Source organism: Rhea pennata, chromosome 12, assembly GCF_028389875.1.
Source record: "Rhea pennata isolate bPtePen1 chromosome 12, bPtePen1.pri, whole genome shotgun sequence".
NCBI lineage: Eukaryota > Metazoa > Chordata > Aves > Rheiformes > Rheidae > Rhea > Rhea pennata.
In genome coordinates, this window is record NC_084674.1 from 14,069,243 (window position 1) to 14,084,251 (window position 15,009).

The window sequence follows — 15,009 nt, forward strand, 5'->3', positions numbered from 1 at the left end:
TCTAGGAGATGCTTCCCATGCAAGTTTTTGCAGCCCTCAAGAGCCCTCTGAACCCAGCCGGAGCTGTCAGCTGCGTTGGGCATCTTCAGGGATGGGTTTTCCATACGCACGACAAAGGCCGTCTCCAGGGCCGGATCCCGTTTGTGTGTGCCGCAGGGAGGAGGATCTCCCCGGTGGTGCCAGTGACCTGCCACGGGGTCGCAGCCAGGGCCTCCCGGCCCTCCGTGCGCGTGGTAGGGATTTCCCTCGCCTGCTCGTGTGCACTGAAGCAGACCCACAGGAACCCCATCTACAGGGGAGGAAGTAAGCACCGGGGAGAAAGTTGCAGGGTTTTTTTCAGCATTGTGGGGGAAAAAAATCCTGTTTTCCAAGCAAAATTCAGTTTGGGGCCCTTTCATCAGGACAGTTTATTAGCACATCAGCCTTGCAACTTAGCTGTTGGTTTGATCTCAATCAACTAATATCACTGTCTAATCCACTGAAGCTTGTAATAGGCTTAGGAATAACAGGGGTTTACATCCTCATTAGCGCCCGGCGCTCCGCGGTGGGGGAAGCGGCGCTGCCGGCCGTGTCCCAGTGAAGAAGAGGGAGTCCAGAGCGGCTGGGCTGCAAGAGCTGCTTCGGGGTGGGAGGCCGTGGGTGCTCCCGCCACCATCACCACGGTGAGGCCGGCACCTGCTCTGCAGCCCCAAGAAGCCGTCGTGGCCTGAGCGGCTCCCAGAAAGATGCACAGGTTAATGACGTGGGGCAACAGGACCAGACTGATGGCAGAGACCAGGCTCCTTTCCCACTCAGCCCTTGCACCAAATGCCGCAGGAGTCGTTCACACGCTCCGGCTCTCGCGTGAGCGGCTGCTCTGGAGCTGCCCGCTGCCGGCACGTGCAGGCTGCGTGGCGAGAGGGGGTTGGAGGAGATCCTCTGAAGCCTGGACGCAGCAGGCCTGGGCACCCCCAGGAGGTCCAGCCACCTCTGATGCAGCAAATGCCACCATGCTGGAGGCCCCGTGACTGGGACACAATGTCCCACACGTCACCACTGCACCAGCCTGAATCCCGGTGTCGAACCTGTTCCCGCCTCTGCCCAGCACCCCGCGTTCTCGTGCTCCACCGCTGAGCGTGACTGCCGCCAGCTCTCACCCAGCCTGGGTTCCCCTCATGGCGGCAGATGTTCCCGTATCAATTATCATTAATGGAAACGAGGGGGTGGGGAGAGTGCGCTCTGCCCACTAATTTGGGGTCTGACTGCCGGCAAGCTCCCCCCGGGTGGGCACCAGGCGAACGCAGAGCCCAAGTGCGGGGCCGCATCTGGCCGTCCCCAAAGCATCCACACCGCCCTTGTGGCCGCAGGTCACAGCGTGGGGCCAGCAAGTCCCTCCCAGCACTGTTGCCTGTGCAGAAGCGGGACTGGCCACCGCGGGGGCAGCAGCACGGCGGGGCAGAGCGGGCCGGGCTCGCGTCATCGCCCCGGCCTCTGCCACCCCCCCTGCCCCAGGACCTGGCCGCGGCTGAGCACACAACTCGGGACCACCATGGAAAATACCAGGTGGCCCCAAAGCGGTGGCCAGCGCGCTGTCAAAAAGTTCGTGTGGGGCTTACGCGCTGCTGAGAGCCGACATCTGGTGGGGGTGGATTTCTAAGCCTCTAAAGAAGCTGGCGCATTAATTTATAAGCTCCGTAGGATTCCTGAAGATGGGTAATCCGCGACTGATAACTCCCGAGCCACCACGAGCCGCCTCCAGCTCGGCCAGGCCAGCAGCAGCGCTCGGCAGGACGAAGCCCCGCCAGCCCCGGCGCGCAGTGCCCCGCAGCGACTCGCGCTCCCCTCCCAGGCCCCCGGCACAGCCTGCTGCCGGGCCCCGCCGGCGTCGCCTCCGAGCCCTCCCGCCTGGCGCCGTCGGCGTAACAGCAACGTGCGGAGCAGCCCGCGGCCCTGCGCGCGCGCCCACTGCCCGGTAGCAGCCAGCGCTGTGGCCTACGTCGGGGAAACGCAAGCCCCGGCTTGCCGGCCCGTATCGGGGCACCGGCGGCGGGGCGCTGCTGTTTCTGCCCCGCTGGTAAGGGGGCTTCCAAGAGCGACCAGGGCGAGCGCGGCGCACGCAGGGCCAACGCTGCCGCCAAGCACCCGTCGCTCCCCGAAAAGGGCAGGCAGCATAAAAACCCGGGCGCGAGGGGAACGCGCCCGCTTAACAGGAGCCTCCGCTGCAGCTTGGTTGCACATCCCCTCTTCGAACACGGGATTTGCCGTCGAGAAACCCGATCGATAGAGAGGCGATGCTTTCATAAAATTATGAAGGCTTTCAAGTTTATTTGTTCTAATTACCCAGCTGATGGCTCAGGGGAGGATGAGGAAATCATCGGAGTATTACTGCCACAAAACGCTTGTAATTGAATCAATCCAGGCAGTAGAACAAAGGCGCAGGTCACAGATAGCGGAGCGCTTCCCCGCGCCAGCCCCCCAACGGCCGGCAGGGCTGCGCGGCGGTAAAAGCACGCTGATGCCAGGAGATACCGGGCTAATAACGGCCCATTACGGATAATGAAAACGCAAGCGCGTTATCTGCGCCCAGCAACCACACTCGGCGCGGGAGCTGCTGAACCGGCTCGGGGATAATGAGTTTGCAGAGGTGGCGCCGGTGGATTCCCCGCGGCGTGCCAAGGCCCGCGGCGGCGGCGGGCAGGGTTCGCCGGCAGGCTGCTCCCCAGCCTGCTGCGGGTCCCACGCTGCAAGGTGAACGCCCAGCCTGGGAGGGTGAAGGCACACTGCCCCTACTCCAGTAGGGACAGCGAGTGCTGCTTTCTTTGCAGGGAGAAGCCCCGAGCAGCAGGAGAGCCACCTGCTAGCTCCAACACCACCACCTCCCTCGGGCCACGCACCTATGGGTGCCGGAAGCAGGTTTAGGGGGGCCGGGAAGAACCAGGGAGCTCAGAGCACCCAGAAGCACCAGAGCCGCTGTGCTGGCATCTTGTCACCCTGGGAGGCCACAAGCCAGTAACACCGGAGGCACCGGCAACACGGCAGGGAGCTAGGACGTGACCCTGGGACCCAGGCCGTGACGTTGGGACCCACGGGTATTTCTGCAGGCAGCCGTGCTTGACACAGACCTGATGTTCGGCTTCTCCTGACATGCAGCGAGCAGCAGAGACAGATTCACCCGCTGTCCTCCCTGCGCACCCGGAGCTGAGAGGGGGCCTTAACAAGCACCGCTGCCCTCCCACCGCGTGTTGCCAGCCAAGGCAGCCCCCAAAGCAGCACGCGCGGGGCTGCGGTTCGGGAACAGGCACACATCTAACATCCACAGCCAAAACGTGATTCATTAGCACTCGATACAGACCATTAAATCCTCGCAGCGCAGCTCGCCGGCTCGGCAGCTTTGTTAGGAGCCAGCTGAGGCCGCACGTGCCGAGCGGGAAGCGAAGCGCTCCAGCGTCCGGCTCTGCTAAACCCTTCATCTCGAGCGGAGACGCACAGCAGCCCCGCGAGTGGCGAAGCCGCGGCCGTAGGTGCCGGCTGAGGATTCGCAGCCAGTGCCTTACCTTGGCAGGCGGCAGGCGCCCAGCCAACCCCCGGCCCTTCGGCAACAGGATGGGGCGCACAGGACTATGTTCACAGAAGCCCAGTTTAAGACGTTTTTATTCCTCTGCATGTTACACTTAGTGTTTAAGAAAATACAGGATCCCTTTTGACATTCGTACATTTTTTACAGGGAAAAAATAGGTTTCTCTACGAGGGTGGTTATTAAGCTTTGGGTGTTCGTGGGCTGACCTGGAGGCATCCTCACCCCCGGCTGCCAGGCCAACCCCCTCCATCCCTGAGCATCCCTGCCCCAGTGCCCAGAGCCCAGGCCTGCAGGGCAGAACTCAGGTGTCATTTCCCCAAGCTAAGAATACCATGCCCACTATTTCCAGTATTACCAGTTCCACTTTCCAAGGGCTCCTACACAGCACACTGTAAAGGAACAGCTGGGGAAAGGGAGTGACCAGACTGCGCACAGGAATATCTAATTGATCCACGTTAGTTTGTGACTCTATCTGTAACAAGGGAACAGGTTAATCCTGTTTGCTAGAAACCTAGAAGAAATATAAATAATGGTTCCCCACACTCGTGCATAGTCACAACAGAGCTACTGGACACCAGGCTCAGGCGGCCTCTGAGCACTGCCACGTGGAGAGGAAGGATAGCGAGGCAGAGCCACTACGAAGCTCAAGGCAAGAAATCCACACGCTTCACAGAGCCCCTGCCCACAGAAAACCCCTCTGCTCCGGGCCCCGGGGCAATGCTGCTAGAGAGGCGGCAAGCTGCAGCTTTCACGTGGCAGGACATGTCTTTGCATTGCGTTTGGGCCAAAGGCTTCCTACGAGAGCTGCATCACTCAGGCAAATGTTAGTTCTAGGCTGCCAGAGTGTGCGAGAAATTCAGATTTAAACATCACTATAGAAAGCAGATTGAAAAAAAAAAAAAAAAAAAAAAAAAGCAGCTGCTGAGATAAGACCTCTAAGACCATAGGTAGACTGAAACCTAGAATTGAAGCTGAGAGCCAGGAGGGAGCGGAAGGCTCACCAGGCAAGGCGTTAGACAGTGCGCGAGCGAGCTACCTCCCTTGGCAGGGCTGCAGCACATTGGCACTAGCAGCAGAAAACAAAACAGATGTTACGAAAGCTTCTTCCAAGCACCAGCAGACTCCACTTGGTCACTGCAGGGAGAGATGCACATGGAAAAGAGGTGATTCCCCTAAGGCAAAGGCCTTTCGCTCTGGGACCTAAGGACACCAGCGTAGCTAAATGCACACAGCCATCCCAACTGCCAAGTCCCTCACAAGCTCTCTGCCCTTCTGTCAAGACCAGCTGGTTAAATACCCTCCTGTCTCAAGCCTTGTATGCAAGCCTCAAGCTAGCGCCCAACTCCGCTCCGCCAAGCACTGACGTCCCCAGAGCACCAGGCCCCGGGGGCACCCCATGCCCCTCCTGCCGCTGGCATTTCTAAAGGGCCATGAACACTCTGTCCGAACCTTAGGCCTCACAGGGAGGAATATAAGGTATGAGCTGTACTGGAAGGGAATGGGGAGAAAGTGTCAACAGGAGACGTCTTTGATCCAAGTGGTTCAAGCTCCAGTCCAAGCCAAGGAGCGGTTAGCTGGTACCCGGAGAGATTTCTGGAAACTCTTTATAAATTTCCAAGATGATCAGTTTGTCCATCTGGCACTGCTGTCCCTCTTCCTCCTCTCCTAGGATGCGCTGCAAGATGCCCTGCAGGTCAGAGAGGCGGTGCTGGTGCTGCAGATACGGCGTCGAGCGGATGATGGCGTGCATCAGAGACAGATACTCCATTCTCAGCTGCCAAGTGGGAGGGGAGAAAAAACACAGAGCACAATGAAAGATTTAAAGTGAGATAAACAAGCATGCCAGGCTCCATTACAGCATGAGCAGGGGAACAGCTGCTGCTGTGTGACCAGCCAGAGAGCAACTCCAAAGGCACCTGCTTTTCCTTAAGACTCATTAGCTGCTGTGGAATACTGCCCTTTTCCCAAAGCAACTAATGTTTCTTCTTTACCCACTCTCATACATAAGTGCTTCCCCTGCCCCTTGCAGCACCAAAACCGAAAGATCCTCCTCTACTTCTACCACTCAGAATGGCCCTTTTCCAAAAGGTCCCCGAAGAGAAGGCAGCAGACCACCAGAAGCCCATCAAATCTTTCTCCAAACACACTTTTCTACTGCTGTGTGTCCAGGCAGGATAAATTCCCTCTTCCTCTTCATCTCCCAAGGTAGATTTGGATAATGTTCTGCCCACCCCAGATTCCAGTCTTGCCTGCACCAAGCAGGTCCCATGCAGGGCCAAGTTACTTTGGGGACTGCTCCTTTTCAGAGCCTCAGTGAGCCCAGGGGTTCCTGTGAGCACCTTGTCTCCAGGGGAGAGATCTGCGATCTGCCGCACCAAGATGTCTATCAGGACCATCATGTCCGTGTGGTAGAAGATGCTGGCAGTGTCCTTGCTGGCAAAGATGTCCTGAAGAAACTTCAGCACTGAGTGTGGGGGCTGAGGCTGATGCTTGAAGATACAAACTGGATCATCTGCAAGTGGCAGAGAGACTGCATTAAGCTTCACACTCCCCACTGCCCACCTCTGCCATCTTCAGTGCAAATCCCTTCATTAGACTACAGAGGTTTTGGAGAGGACACTGCCCTGACCTTGGCCAGCTGCTCCCTGCCTGTGGCTAGCTTTTGCAGATGCTACTGGAGTGCCTTGCATGAAGCTGCATAATCAGGATGGCAGCTCTGTAGGGCACCAAGCCATGAGACCAAACTCATTAGCATTAGCATTAATCCTTGTTTGCGTTTCACCTAACATCGCAGGTGAAAGCTCATTAGCACATCACCTCCCAGTGCTTCCCCCTCCTTGCTCAACAGCTACCATTCATTTTCCCCCAGTTTATTAAGTCTGGTCCAATGACCCCTCCGAACAGCCCACCAGTCCAGCAGAGCCTGTATCAGAAATGAGCTTTCACCATGCAGATCACACTAGTAACATCTCAGAAGCAAGAAAAGAAACACCTCCAGGTTTAAATTGTTCAGTGTATTCTGCCCTTTTCCAAAAGATGTCCCTGCAGACCACAGGAGGGGCTCTGGGACACTGCAGGGCCACCAACAGCTGTCAGGAACGCGGGCACAGGAGAAGCGTCTTCATTAGGTTGTGGTCTCCCTCTTTCTTCCCCAGCCCCTCACAGTAAGGTGATCCTGTAGGGAATCTGGCAGCGAAGGGCTAAACAAAGGCTTTGGGAGGAGGCCAGACAGAAGAGCACTGAGATGTAAGCTGCCTTCAAGCTGACAGAGTATAGAGACAGTGATTTGCAGTCCCAAAGAGAACTAAAACCAGAGTAAAAAAGAACTGCAAGCATCACAGGACGGGTTATATATCAACAAAGTGAATCTAAGGCAGCTAGGCCCCCATGCTCCAGAAGGCATTAGAAAACACAATAGTGGCACACAGCACAGGTAGAAATACCTGCCACTGCTCTGCCTGCAGAGCTTTCTAACAATCTGCTTTGCAAAAGCTCTACACATACAGACCTCACTCTACGCCTGGAACAGGCACGAAGCTAACCCTCTGCTGGCAATTTTGGAACGGGAAGTTTCTCTCAAAGTGGCATTTCTCAAGGCAAAAATTCCCTCTGCTTCTGGCTACCAGCTGATGGCCAGGGCAGGTGGCAGGCAGGGTTTGTGTCCAGCACTGATGGAGCTCTGTTTGCCCAAGCACAGAAGTGGTGCGGGACCAAACCAACTTCCCTCCCAGGCAAGAGCTTGCCTACACTGCAGGCAGCCACTGCAAGACCGGGCTGATCTGACGAGGGGCCTGACAAGAGCTCCTTGGCTAGCAGCAGCCCTGACACATCCCACCCCTTCAGGAGTGCCAGGCTTGTCTAGCTGGTGCTCAGTTAGCACGAGTTGCGCCCCTTGGTAGGAAGGTAGTAATGCCACAAAAACTCACCTCCCCTATTCAGCAGCAGCAGCAGCTTTTCTGTGAAAGTCTTGACATTCGAGTGCTTGCTTATTGTCGTCATGATCACACTGTGTTCTGGAACTAAGAGAAGAAACCTGCTTAGCAGATGCCACTGTTTGCTGAAGACCACAGTAACAGAAAAGTGGAGACTCCTATTTCACACCATTGCTCTGGGGAGCTTTGGGGCATCACGGTGTAAGAGTGCTAAGAAGAGTTTCAGCCCCAAAGACAGGGCAGGCAGGGGGAGGGAAGGATACTGAAAACAAAACAAGTTTGGAAACAGTGCATTAAACACTTAGGACTTCATGCTTTTTATGTGCATCTGGTTCATATGGGGGCACCAATCCAGCAAACCAAAGGAGACTCTGAAATACAAGGGCTTAATAACCTGAAACTTGACTTCTAACTCTTAGAAACCAACAGTTCCTGTCTAGTATCTTCATACCAGCAGTGGCCCACTGGAATTTATCACCTTACAAGCTCTTATAGAAAATAAGGCCAGCTACCAAGAACACACAAGAAGGAAGTGGTACTTCTTCCCAGCACTCAGCACCAGTAATGCAAAAGGAGGTGCTGAAGAATCTCTTCTACAAAATGTCCCCTGTTTTGGGGGTGATTTCTTATAACAAAAATACGTTCATTATAACGGATTCTATGTGCACACATGCATGTGTGCACATTAAACTGCAAGAAAAATAGAGCTGGTAGACAGAGGAATAAAAATTCAACCAGGAACACGAAGATCATTTAACAATTTCTAAGCATCAGAAAACAAGTCACTGCTTTCAGCTATACCCCCGGTGCACAATAATCCCCCAGAAACACACTGCCGGTCATGCATTATTGCCTAATTACTGCAGCCAGCAAGTATGGTAACAGTGAGAAGAGGTAATGAATGAAAGCAGCAGAGACTATACTTAATCAGTCTCTGTGCAATCAACTTTCACATTAAATTAGAAACTTTCACATAAATATTAATGAAGCACAACTCAAAAGTAACGGGCAAGTTACTGGACACTCCTTGCTGCTTTATCCTCTCCTCTCTCCCCAGCGTCAAGGATAAAGGCATCCAGCAGCACAAGAGGAAGTAAATAACAACCGGAACAGGAAAGTTTGCAAACACATCCAAGACTAAAAAGTGGCCTCTCTTAACAGGACTTAGCACTACTCTCCTGTCTTCCAGCAACAAGCTTCAAAACTCCCGGGCAACCCTGGCAGGGAGGAGGCAAATTTCCTTCCTAGAGACCAGATGTTTTGTTATTTTTAAGGAGCTCAGCAGGGGTGGGAAGATGGAGAATGAGCGAAGGCAGGAGAAAGTGCAGCGGAGGCTAAGGTTGAAGAGCCTGTCCCCAACACGTGGGCATCGAACGAGGATGCAGCTCCAGAGGAGCAGCTGGATAAGCAGAAGGTTTGTCAAGAGCTACAGAAGGCCGGACTTGTCTTTCTGGACTGATACTGAGAAATGCCCACTGAAGCATTTTCTTTTCCAAATCATCTGTGCCTAGAGTTAACCCCCAGGCATACTTTGCAGGCGCAGTCCAGCAATTGCTTTGGTACAGCAGCATGCAAATGTGAAGAGAAATTCACTGGGCTTCACTGAGGCACTGTGCCTCAATGGGTCATTTGGTTGGACATGGGCTCTCAGGCTATTTTTTCTTTCTAGAATTTCGTCCAATATTTATGCAAGCACAAGAGAACACAGCGTATTGCTAGAGTGTAAGGGAAGCACACAAGTTATCACAGCACCCTCAAGGTCCCAGTGAGATCCTGCATGCCCATTCTTCGTGCTCTCCCACTCCAGAGCGCTGAAATCCTGCCAAGGTAGAGCAGCACCACACCAACCTGGAATGTGGAGGTTGAAGGCCAGAAGGACATTGACAAATAAGTCGGGCAGCTGGTCGGTGGTGTCTGAGGGCAGCCCGTCCTCAATCACATCCAGCAGGAACTGCACAAACTGTGAGTTGAGATGCTCTGCACGTGAAGAAAGAGGAGTGTTTACAGCACAGTGAGAACAAACCAACAGACCAACAAGCCACTTCCCTCTGCTTTGATGCTTAAAAAACATCAGTGGAGTGCCAGTTTCAGCCACCAGGGAATTAACCACCCTGCAAGTGGACTAGACAACCAACTGAAGTGTCTTTGCACAAGACACAAGTGGCTCAGAGAACTATCTACCATTCAGAGAAACACTGGAAGTAGTTTCCTAATGGGGGATTTTTTCTGGAGTAAATCCCAAATCCTGCTCTAGCTGCTGTTCCAGCAGCACCACCACCACTGAAGCCTTCAGGTAGTAAGAAATTTATATTCTTGACCACCGATTTAATTCATCTATTTTAAAACAAATAATCATCCACATCATTAATAATAACCCATTTTTTAATTTTGCTATTCGGAAAGCTCAGGAGCCCATGCAAATAAGCCCTCCTGCAGGAAATAATTGCCAGGGCTATATGAGGTGAGAACTGTGAGAGACGAGGAGATTCATTCCTTGGTCCCTGTGTACCAGCCTAAATCTTGCGTATGTTTATCAGGAAGGTAAGTGAAGCCGTAGAGGAGACGTTTATAAAATCCTCTACTGCATTTCTAGGAAAACGTAGCCCAGAGCTTCCCAAATACTAGGAACACCATATGGATGGGGGGAAAAAAGCAGGCAGAGATTGCTTTCCAGCTGAAGGCAGAATGAAAGGACAAAGGATGAAACAAGCAGCTCTGGCACATTTGCACCTCCCTGTTGACCGCAATACTCTCCACTTTCACGAAGGGCTTGAAATACATAGGGCCGCACTGTACCGTCAAAAGTGAGAGCAGGAACAGGCCATATTATGTACCTGATAGTTAAGAGGGCTTTCACAGAGCGATCTGGGCTCTCAGTCTTGTCAGCAGACAGAACATCTCTGAGGTAAGTAAGAGGTGCACATTTTAATGCAGGGCAGGGGCAAGACAAACTTGTATTTGTGACAAGCATGCAGGATAGGCCCAGCAGCTTTTCTGATAGCATGACATCTATCCTCTGCTGTTCCAACACAAATCTGTGCTGCTCTTTTTGCAAGTGTAGCATCTTCAGCTCAGTATTTCAGCAGCCAGGCTCTACTGGTAAAGAGTGAACCCTACTCGTGCTTGTGCTGGTCTCTCCCAGCTGCCCCAACTTTGGTCCCCAGGAAAGCTCCACTCCCCGCTGCCTCTCTACTCATCCAAGAGGTCCTACCACCAGTTTTCCCACCTTGCCAAGCCTTTGCTGCTCACCATAGTGATGATATGGCAGAGGCTCCCCCATGGAGAATATCATTGCCAGCACCAGTGCAGAATAGCACATCTTTTGATGATCTGCAAGATAAACACAGAGGTCCAGCCATTAATTCTTCTAAGGTTGCAAAACTCTATCCCCTGGTGATACCTGGAAAGTCACATGGTTAAGTGAAGATACTTAACATCTATTAGACTGCTCTTCAGTCCTTTATTTACTGAACCATAAGGTTGTTTTCCCCCCAACTCCTTAAACTCATGCCTTCTGCACCATGTGTTTCCAAATCGATTTGAGGATAATCACAACAAATTTTTTCCCTCCACTTAAGAGGATCTGGGCAAATTTGATGAGACTAATTAAAAACCTCCCCTGCACAGTCTCAGGACACCTCCCATAGTTATGTAATTACCAAACCCAGAAAAAGCATCCATCTGGCCACCTTGAAATAGTGCCTGTTCCAACTAATACCACCCCCGGACAGCTATGCTGCTTGTTACCATCTCTGCACTGTTCTACTTTCGCTACATCAGCTCTGCCTAGAGGTATAGAAAGTCTCTGGGGAGACCAGATCACTGTTCATGACTCCAGCTGTGCATCTGCCCACTTCACAGGCCACACGTGTCTCCTGCATTAATAAGTCCCACTGCCTGCTAGGCCAACGCAATTTTTTGCTGGCAGCAGCTATACGTGAATACTCCACAGAACCACAGCTCTGCCCTTCCTGAATCTTAATTAATGGATACACCTCAGTAGATATTCACAAAGAAAAAGTCACAGAATAGAATCTGTGTCATAATAACAAACAGCCTCCATCCAGTTCAGTGAGTCTGAAGATTATAGAAAAATAAGTATTAATTTTATAAAGCAAGGTACCACACACACAGGCTACATAAAGTTCATTTACATCTGCCTGAAAGAGCCCAGGACACTTGTTACTAGAAAACTAAGTGTTTGTTTATAAAGACTGACCAAAAGGGTACATTTTAATTAGTTAAAAAATATATGCATTTCCTTTCAATGTATGATGCTTCTCCCCACAGTACTGCCTCCCAGTAAGATACCTGCTTCTTCCAATTCTCTCTCCAACTGCACTTCTCTTTGCACATATCAGTACATCTCTAAGCACCTGCACCCTCAAGTTTGCTTTAGACTGCACAGACTGCTGCCTTTGCTGTTACTGGATATACCTGGTTTTGGCCAAAGGACTGGCATCACTTGGCAGCTCACAGGTTTGCTGTTAGCATGAGGAAAAGCAGCCTAGAGAATCATTCCAGTCTAATACCCCTGAAAAGTCAGCTCTGTATGCAAGGCATCTATAAACAAAGTACATATAGACTTTGTCAAAGCTCAGCAAGACACCTAAGTTGCCAAAGAGCGAAAACTTTGAGTAAAGATGTATTTAGATCATTAACAAGATGCTTATTTAGAGCATTAACAAAAATAAGAGTTTCCACAAGAGCAGTCTAGACCATGTGGCAGCAAAAGAGAACTGGAACCTGCTGTTTACTTGCAATATAAAAGCTGGGGAGGACATTTAATGACTTACATATAATTCCTACTTATCTAAGGAGCTCTCAGCTAGAAGGTGTCAGCGATGCCACAGCTCACTGTAACAGAAAAAGAATCTGACACGCATTCAGGTAATGGGAACATGCAAAGTTAGAGCAGACAGGTAAGAAATGCTCCTAGGCATAACCAACCACCTACCCATACAGCTGGGAAAAAACCCTCTTGTCTGGCTAAGTTCTTTCATAATTGTTCGCTACACGATTTCCTCATACTTTCCTCCAAGGCATCTGGAGCTGGCTATCAGAGGCAGGATGCTGCAATAGGCAGATACAGGGACCTGCTGTTCCCAAGTTCTTAACAAGGCTTTCACAAACTAAACATTCTCTCTCATCTCATCATGAGCAATGAAATAATGATCAGAGAGCTAAAAGCCAGTGATAAACATGTGGTTGTAACAAATATGGAGAAAGAGATTAATTAGACATGGGATGGGGGAGGGTAGTTTAACATGTCCTTGGCCCATCTGCTATGAACTAACATCCATTCATCTTGGGTGACAGCAAACTCCACTACTAAATGGCAAATCTTGCCAGATTTGCCTAAAGTCAAAGGATGCTGAAAAGTGGAGTCAGAAAGCTGAACTGGGAATAATCCAGATCAACCCAGTGCATTCACTCTGCACAGACTCTGCAAGTTTCTGGAGTGTTTCTACTGCAGCAAGACTTCCCCCTTGGCTGCATCCTTCAGCATGCTAGCATCACGCTGAAGCACAGAGTTATTGCCATTCAAAGCACAGCATTTTTTCCCCTTTCGGAGTGGTACCAGTGTCTGCAAGAAAATAAATAGCATTAATATAATTCTTCTCAAGGAATACACAATGGCAACCCACCAGAGAGTGTCCGCTGACGTCAGACTGACAAGAATCACTCAAAGGGCTAAGAGGGGCAGAGAAGATGAGACTGTTTGCCCACTGGCTTATACTTCTCAGAGGCCTTCAAAGACTTTGCTTTCCATCTCTAAATACAGCAGTGCAAAATCACGGCACTGGGAGCAGAGACAACTGTCTACAACTCAGGCAAAAAGAGCCTGACAGATGACTTGTACGTATACTGAACTGCAACAGGGGAGAGCTGCGATTACAGAGTGGATTATCCCCGTCTGTTTTCTTTGGAATTGTTCTGGCTAATTCTGCCTTGCTGTGTCTTATTATAAGCTCTTCTAACACACTGATAGATGTGCAAGCCAGCTGCAGCTGAGGGAAGTGGCTGTCCAGAAGCAATAAAACCCAAGCATCTGGCAGAAGAACTGGACAGCAGCCAACACGCCTGCATCAATCCCAGGGTAAAGTGCCTGCTCATCAAAGGCACCCACAATCCATGCACACAGCTTCGGCCTCAAGTGTTCTTCTGTAACAAGCCCGGAGGGACCCTACAGAGTTTCTGCAGCCAGTTCAACAGTCCCTGGGTGCTTAGTGCTGGCACCGATTGCTCTGGCTCCTGCCATCTGCAGAAGGGATTAGCTATTCCATGGTATGTCACGGATCAGCTGCTATTTCCCGCTTTCTAGGACCAAAATAAGCTCAAGTCACTGCAGGATTCAAGGTCATGTTTTCACGCAAGGTACTATCTGCCATTTGGTGGCATGACATGAAAGGACCAGAATGGTAGGAGGGATCTGCTAATGGCCTCAAACACCTCTGAAGGGCAGATATGTCCAGGGCAAGGATGGTTACTTCTTTGCAACCCTGCTGTTAAGGCCAAGGGGACTGAATGCTCTACAGATGACATTCCTCTGACCAGTGCCTGCCCTTGCTTAGCACAAGGAAAGCAGCACAGGATCTCAACATCAATTTGGGAGGCTCCCATAACTAGATTGTCTATCAGCAAAGAAAGGGCAGGAAGAGCAGCTTTTCACCGTTTGAGTGTATTGTCTCAGTATTAGACCAAAGAGGACAGAAAGCATCTCATCTTGAGGCAAAACTAAGGAGAGAAGGGATGCTGCATGGCTGCAGGTTGGAAGTGCAGAGGATGTAGCAGATGCGAGAAACGCTCATGCCACTTTTTACCCGCCTCCACTGCAATGCTTTTCAGGTCCCCAAAGCAGAGTCTAACACTTGCTGGGAGAGAGGCCTGATTCAACTAGAAATGCTAGGGGAAGAGACAGAGAGAACTGGGCACATGTCAAGATGGATAATGCTTAGCCTACGTGGAGATCAGCAAAAGTGCGCAGAAGTCGCCTACACCAGAGCTCAATGCTCCACCACGAGGAAGAGGCCGAGTTATCCATGCTACTCAGAGCTGCGCAGACCCAGGAAAGATCCCTACTACCTGCTCTGCCACCAGGCAGGGAGCAGCAAGGGGCTCTGCAACAGCCCAGGACCTGCCCGCCCCATGAAGGCGGCCAGGAGGACAAAGCGGGAGACTGCAGCCAGTTTGAGCGCAGCACAGGAAACATCCACCTGGAGACAAACTTTATGAATTAGTGATGGAGGCAAGAGAAAGCTTATTTTTCAGCAGCACAAGATCAGGAGTGACCTTGTCACAGTAACACAGTCATAGCCCCATCACCAAGTGTCATTTGCCTCTCAGGCAGAAAAACCTCAGCCTAGAGAAGAGGCTTCTCAAGCGTACCCAGATAAAATACTAACAGCATGTTAAGTTCACTGCATATGATTGCTAGACTGTGGTAACACAAAGAGAAAGCTTAGCCAGTATAAGCAAAATTAACTGTCACTCTTCACACTAACCCAATGTAATTTGCAC

The 15,009-nt window shown here is 51.4% G+C and overlaps 1 protein-coding gene across 5 annotated transcripts in view; it reads right to left on the minus strand.

Moving 5' to 3' along the window:
- Window positions 1-3,612: 3,612 nt before the first annotated feature.
- The window catches only part of NCKIPSD (NCK interacting protein with SH3 domain), a 56,937-nt gene continuing 45,540 nt past the window's right edge, over window positions 3,613-15,009 (minus strand). For all 5 annotated transcript variants that reach the window (XM_062585747.1, XM_062585751.1, XM_062585748.1 and 2 more), the window contains 5 exons: window positions 10,738-10,818; window positions 9,337-9,465; window positions 7,483-7,575; window positions 5,896-6,068; window positions 3,613-5,330 (listed from right to left, as the gene is read on the minus strand). In XM_062585747.1, coding sequence (XP_062441731.1) covers window positions 5,127-5,330; window positions 5,896-6,068; window positions 7,483-7,575; window positions 9,337-9,465; window positions 10,738-10,818 — 680 coding nt within the window. In that variant the 3' untranslated portion in view covers window positions 3,613-5,126. The remainder of the gene's footprint in view (window positions 5,331-5,895; window positions 6,069-7,482; window positions 7,576-9,336; window positions 9,466-10,737; window positions 10,819-15,009) is intronic.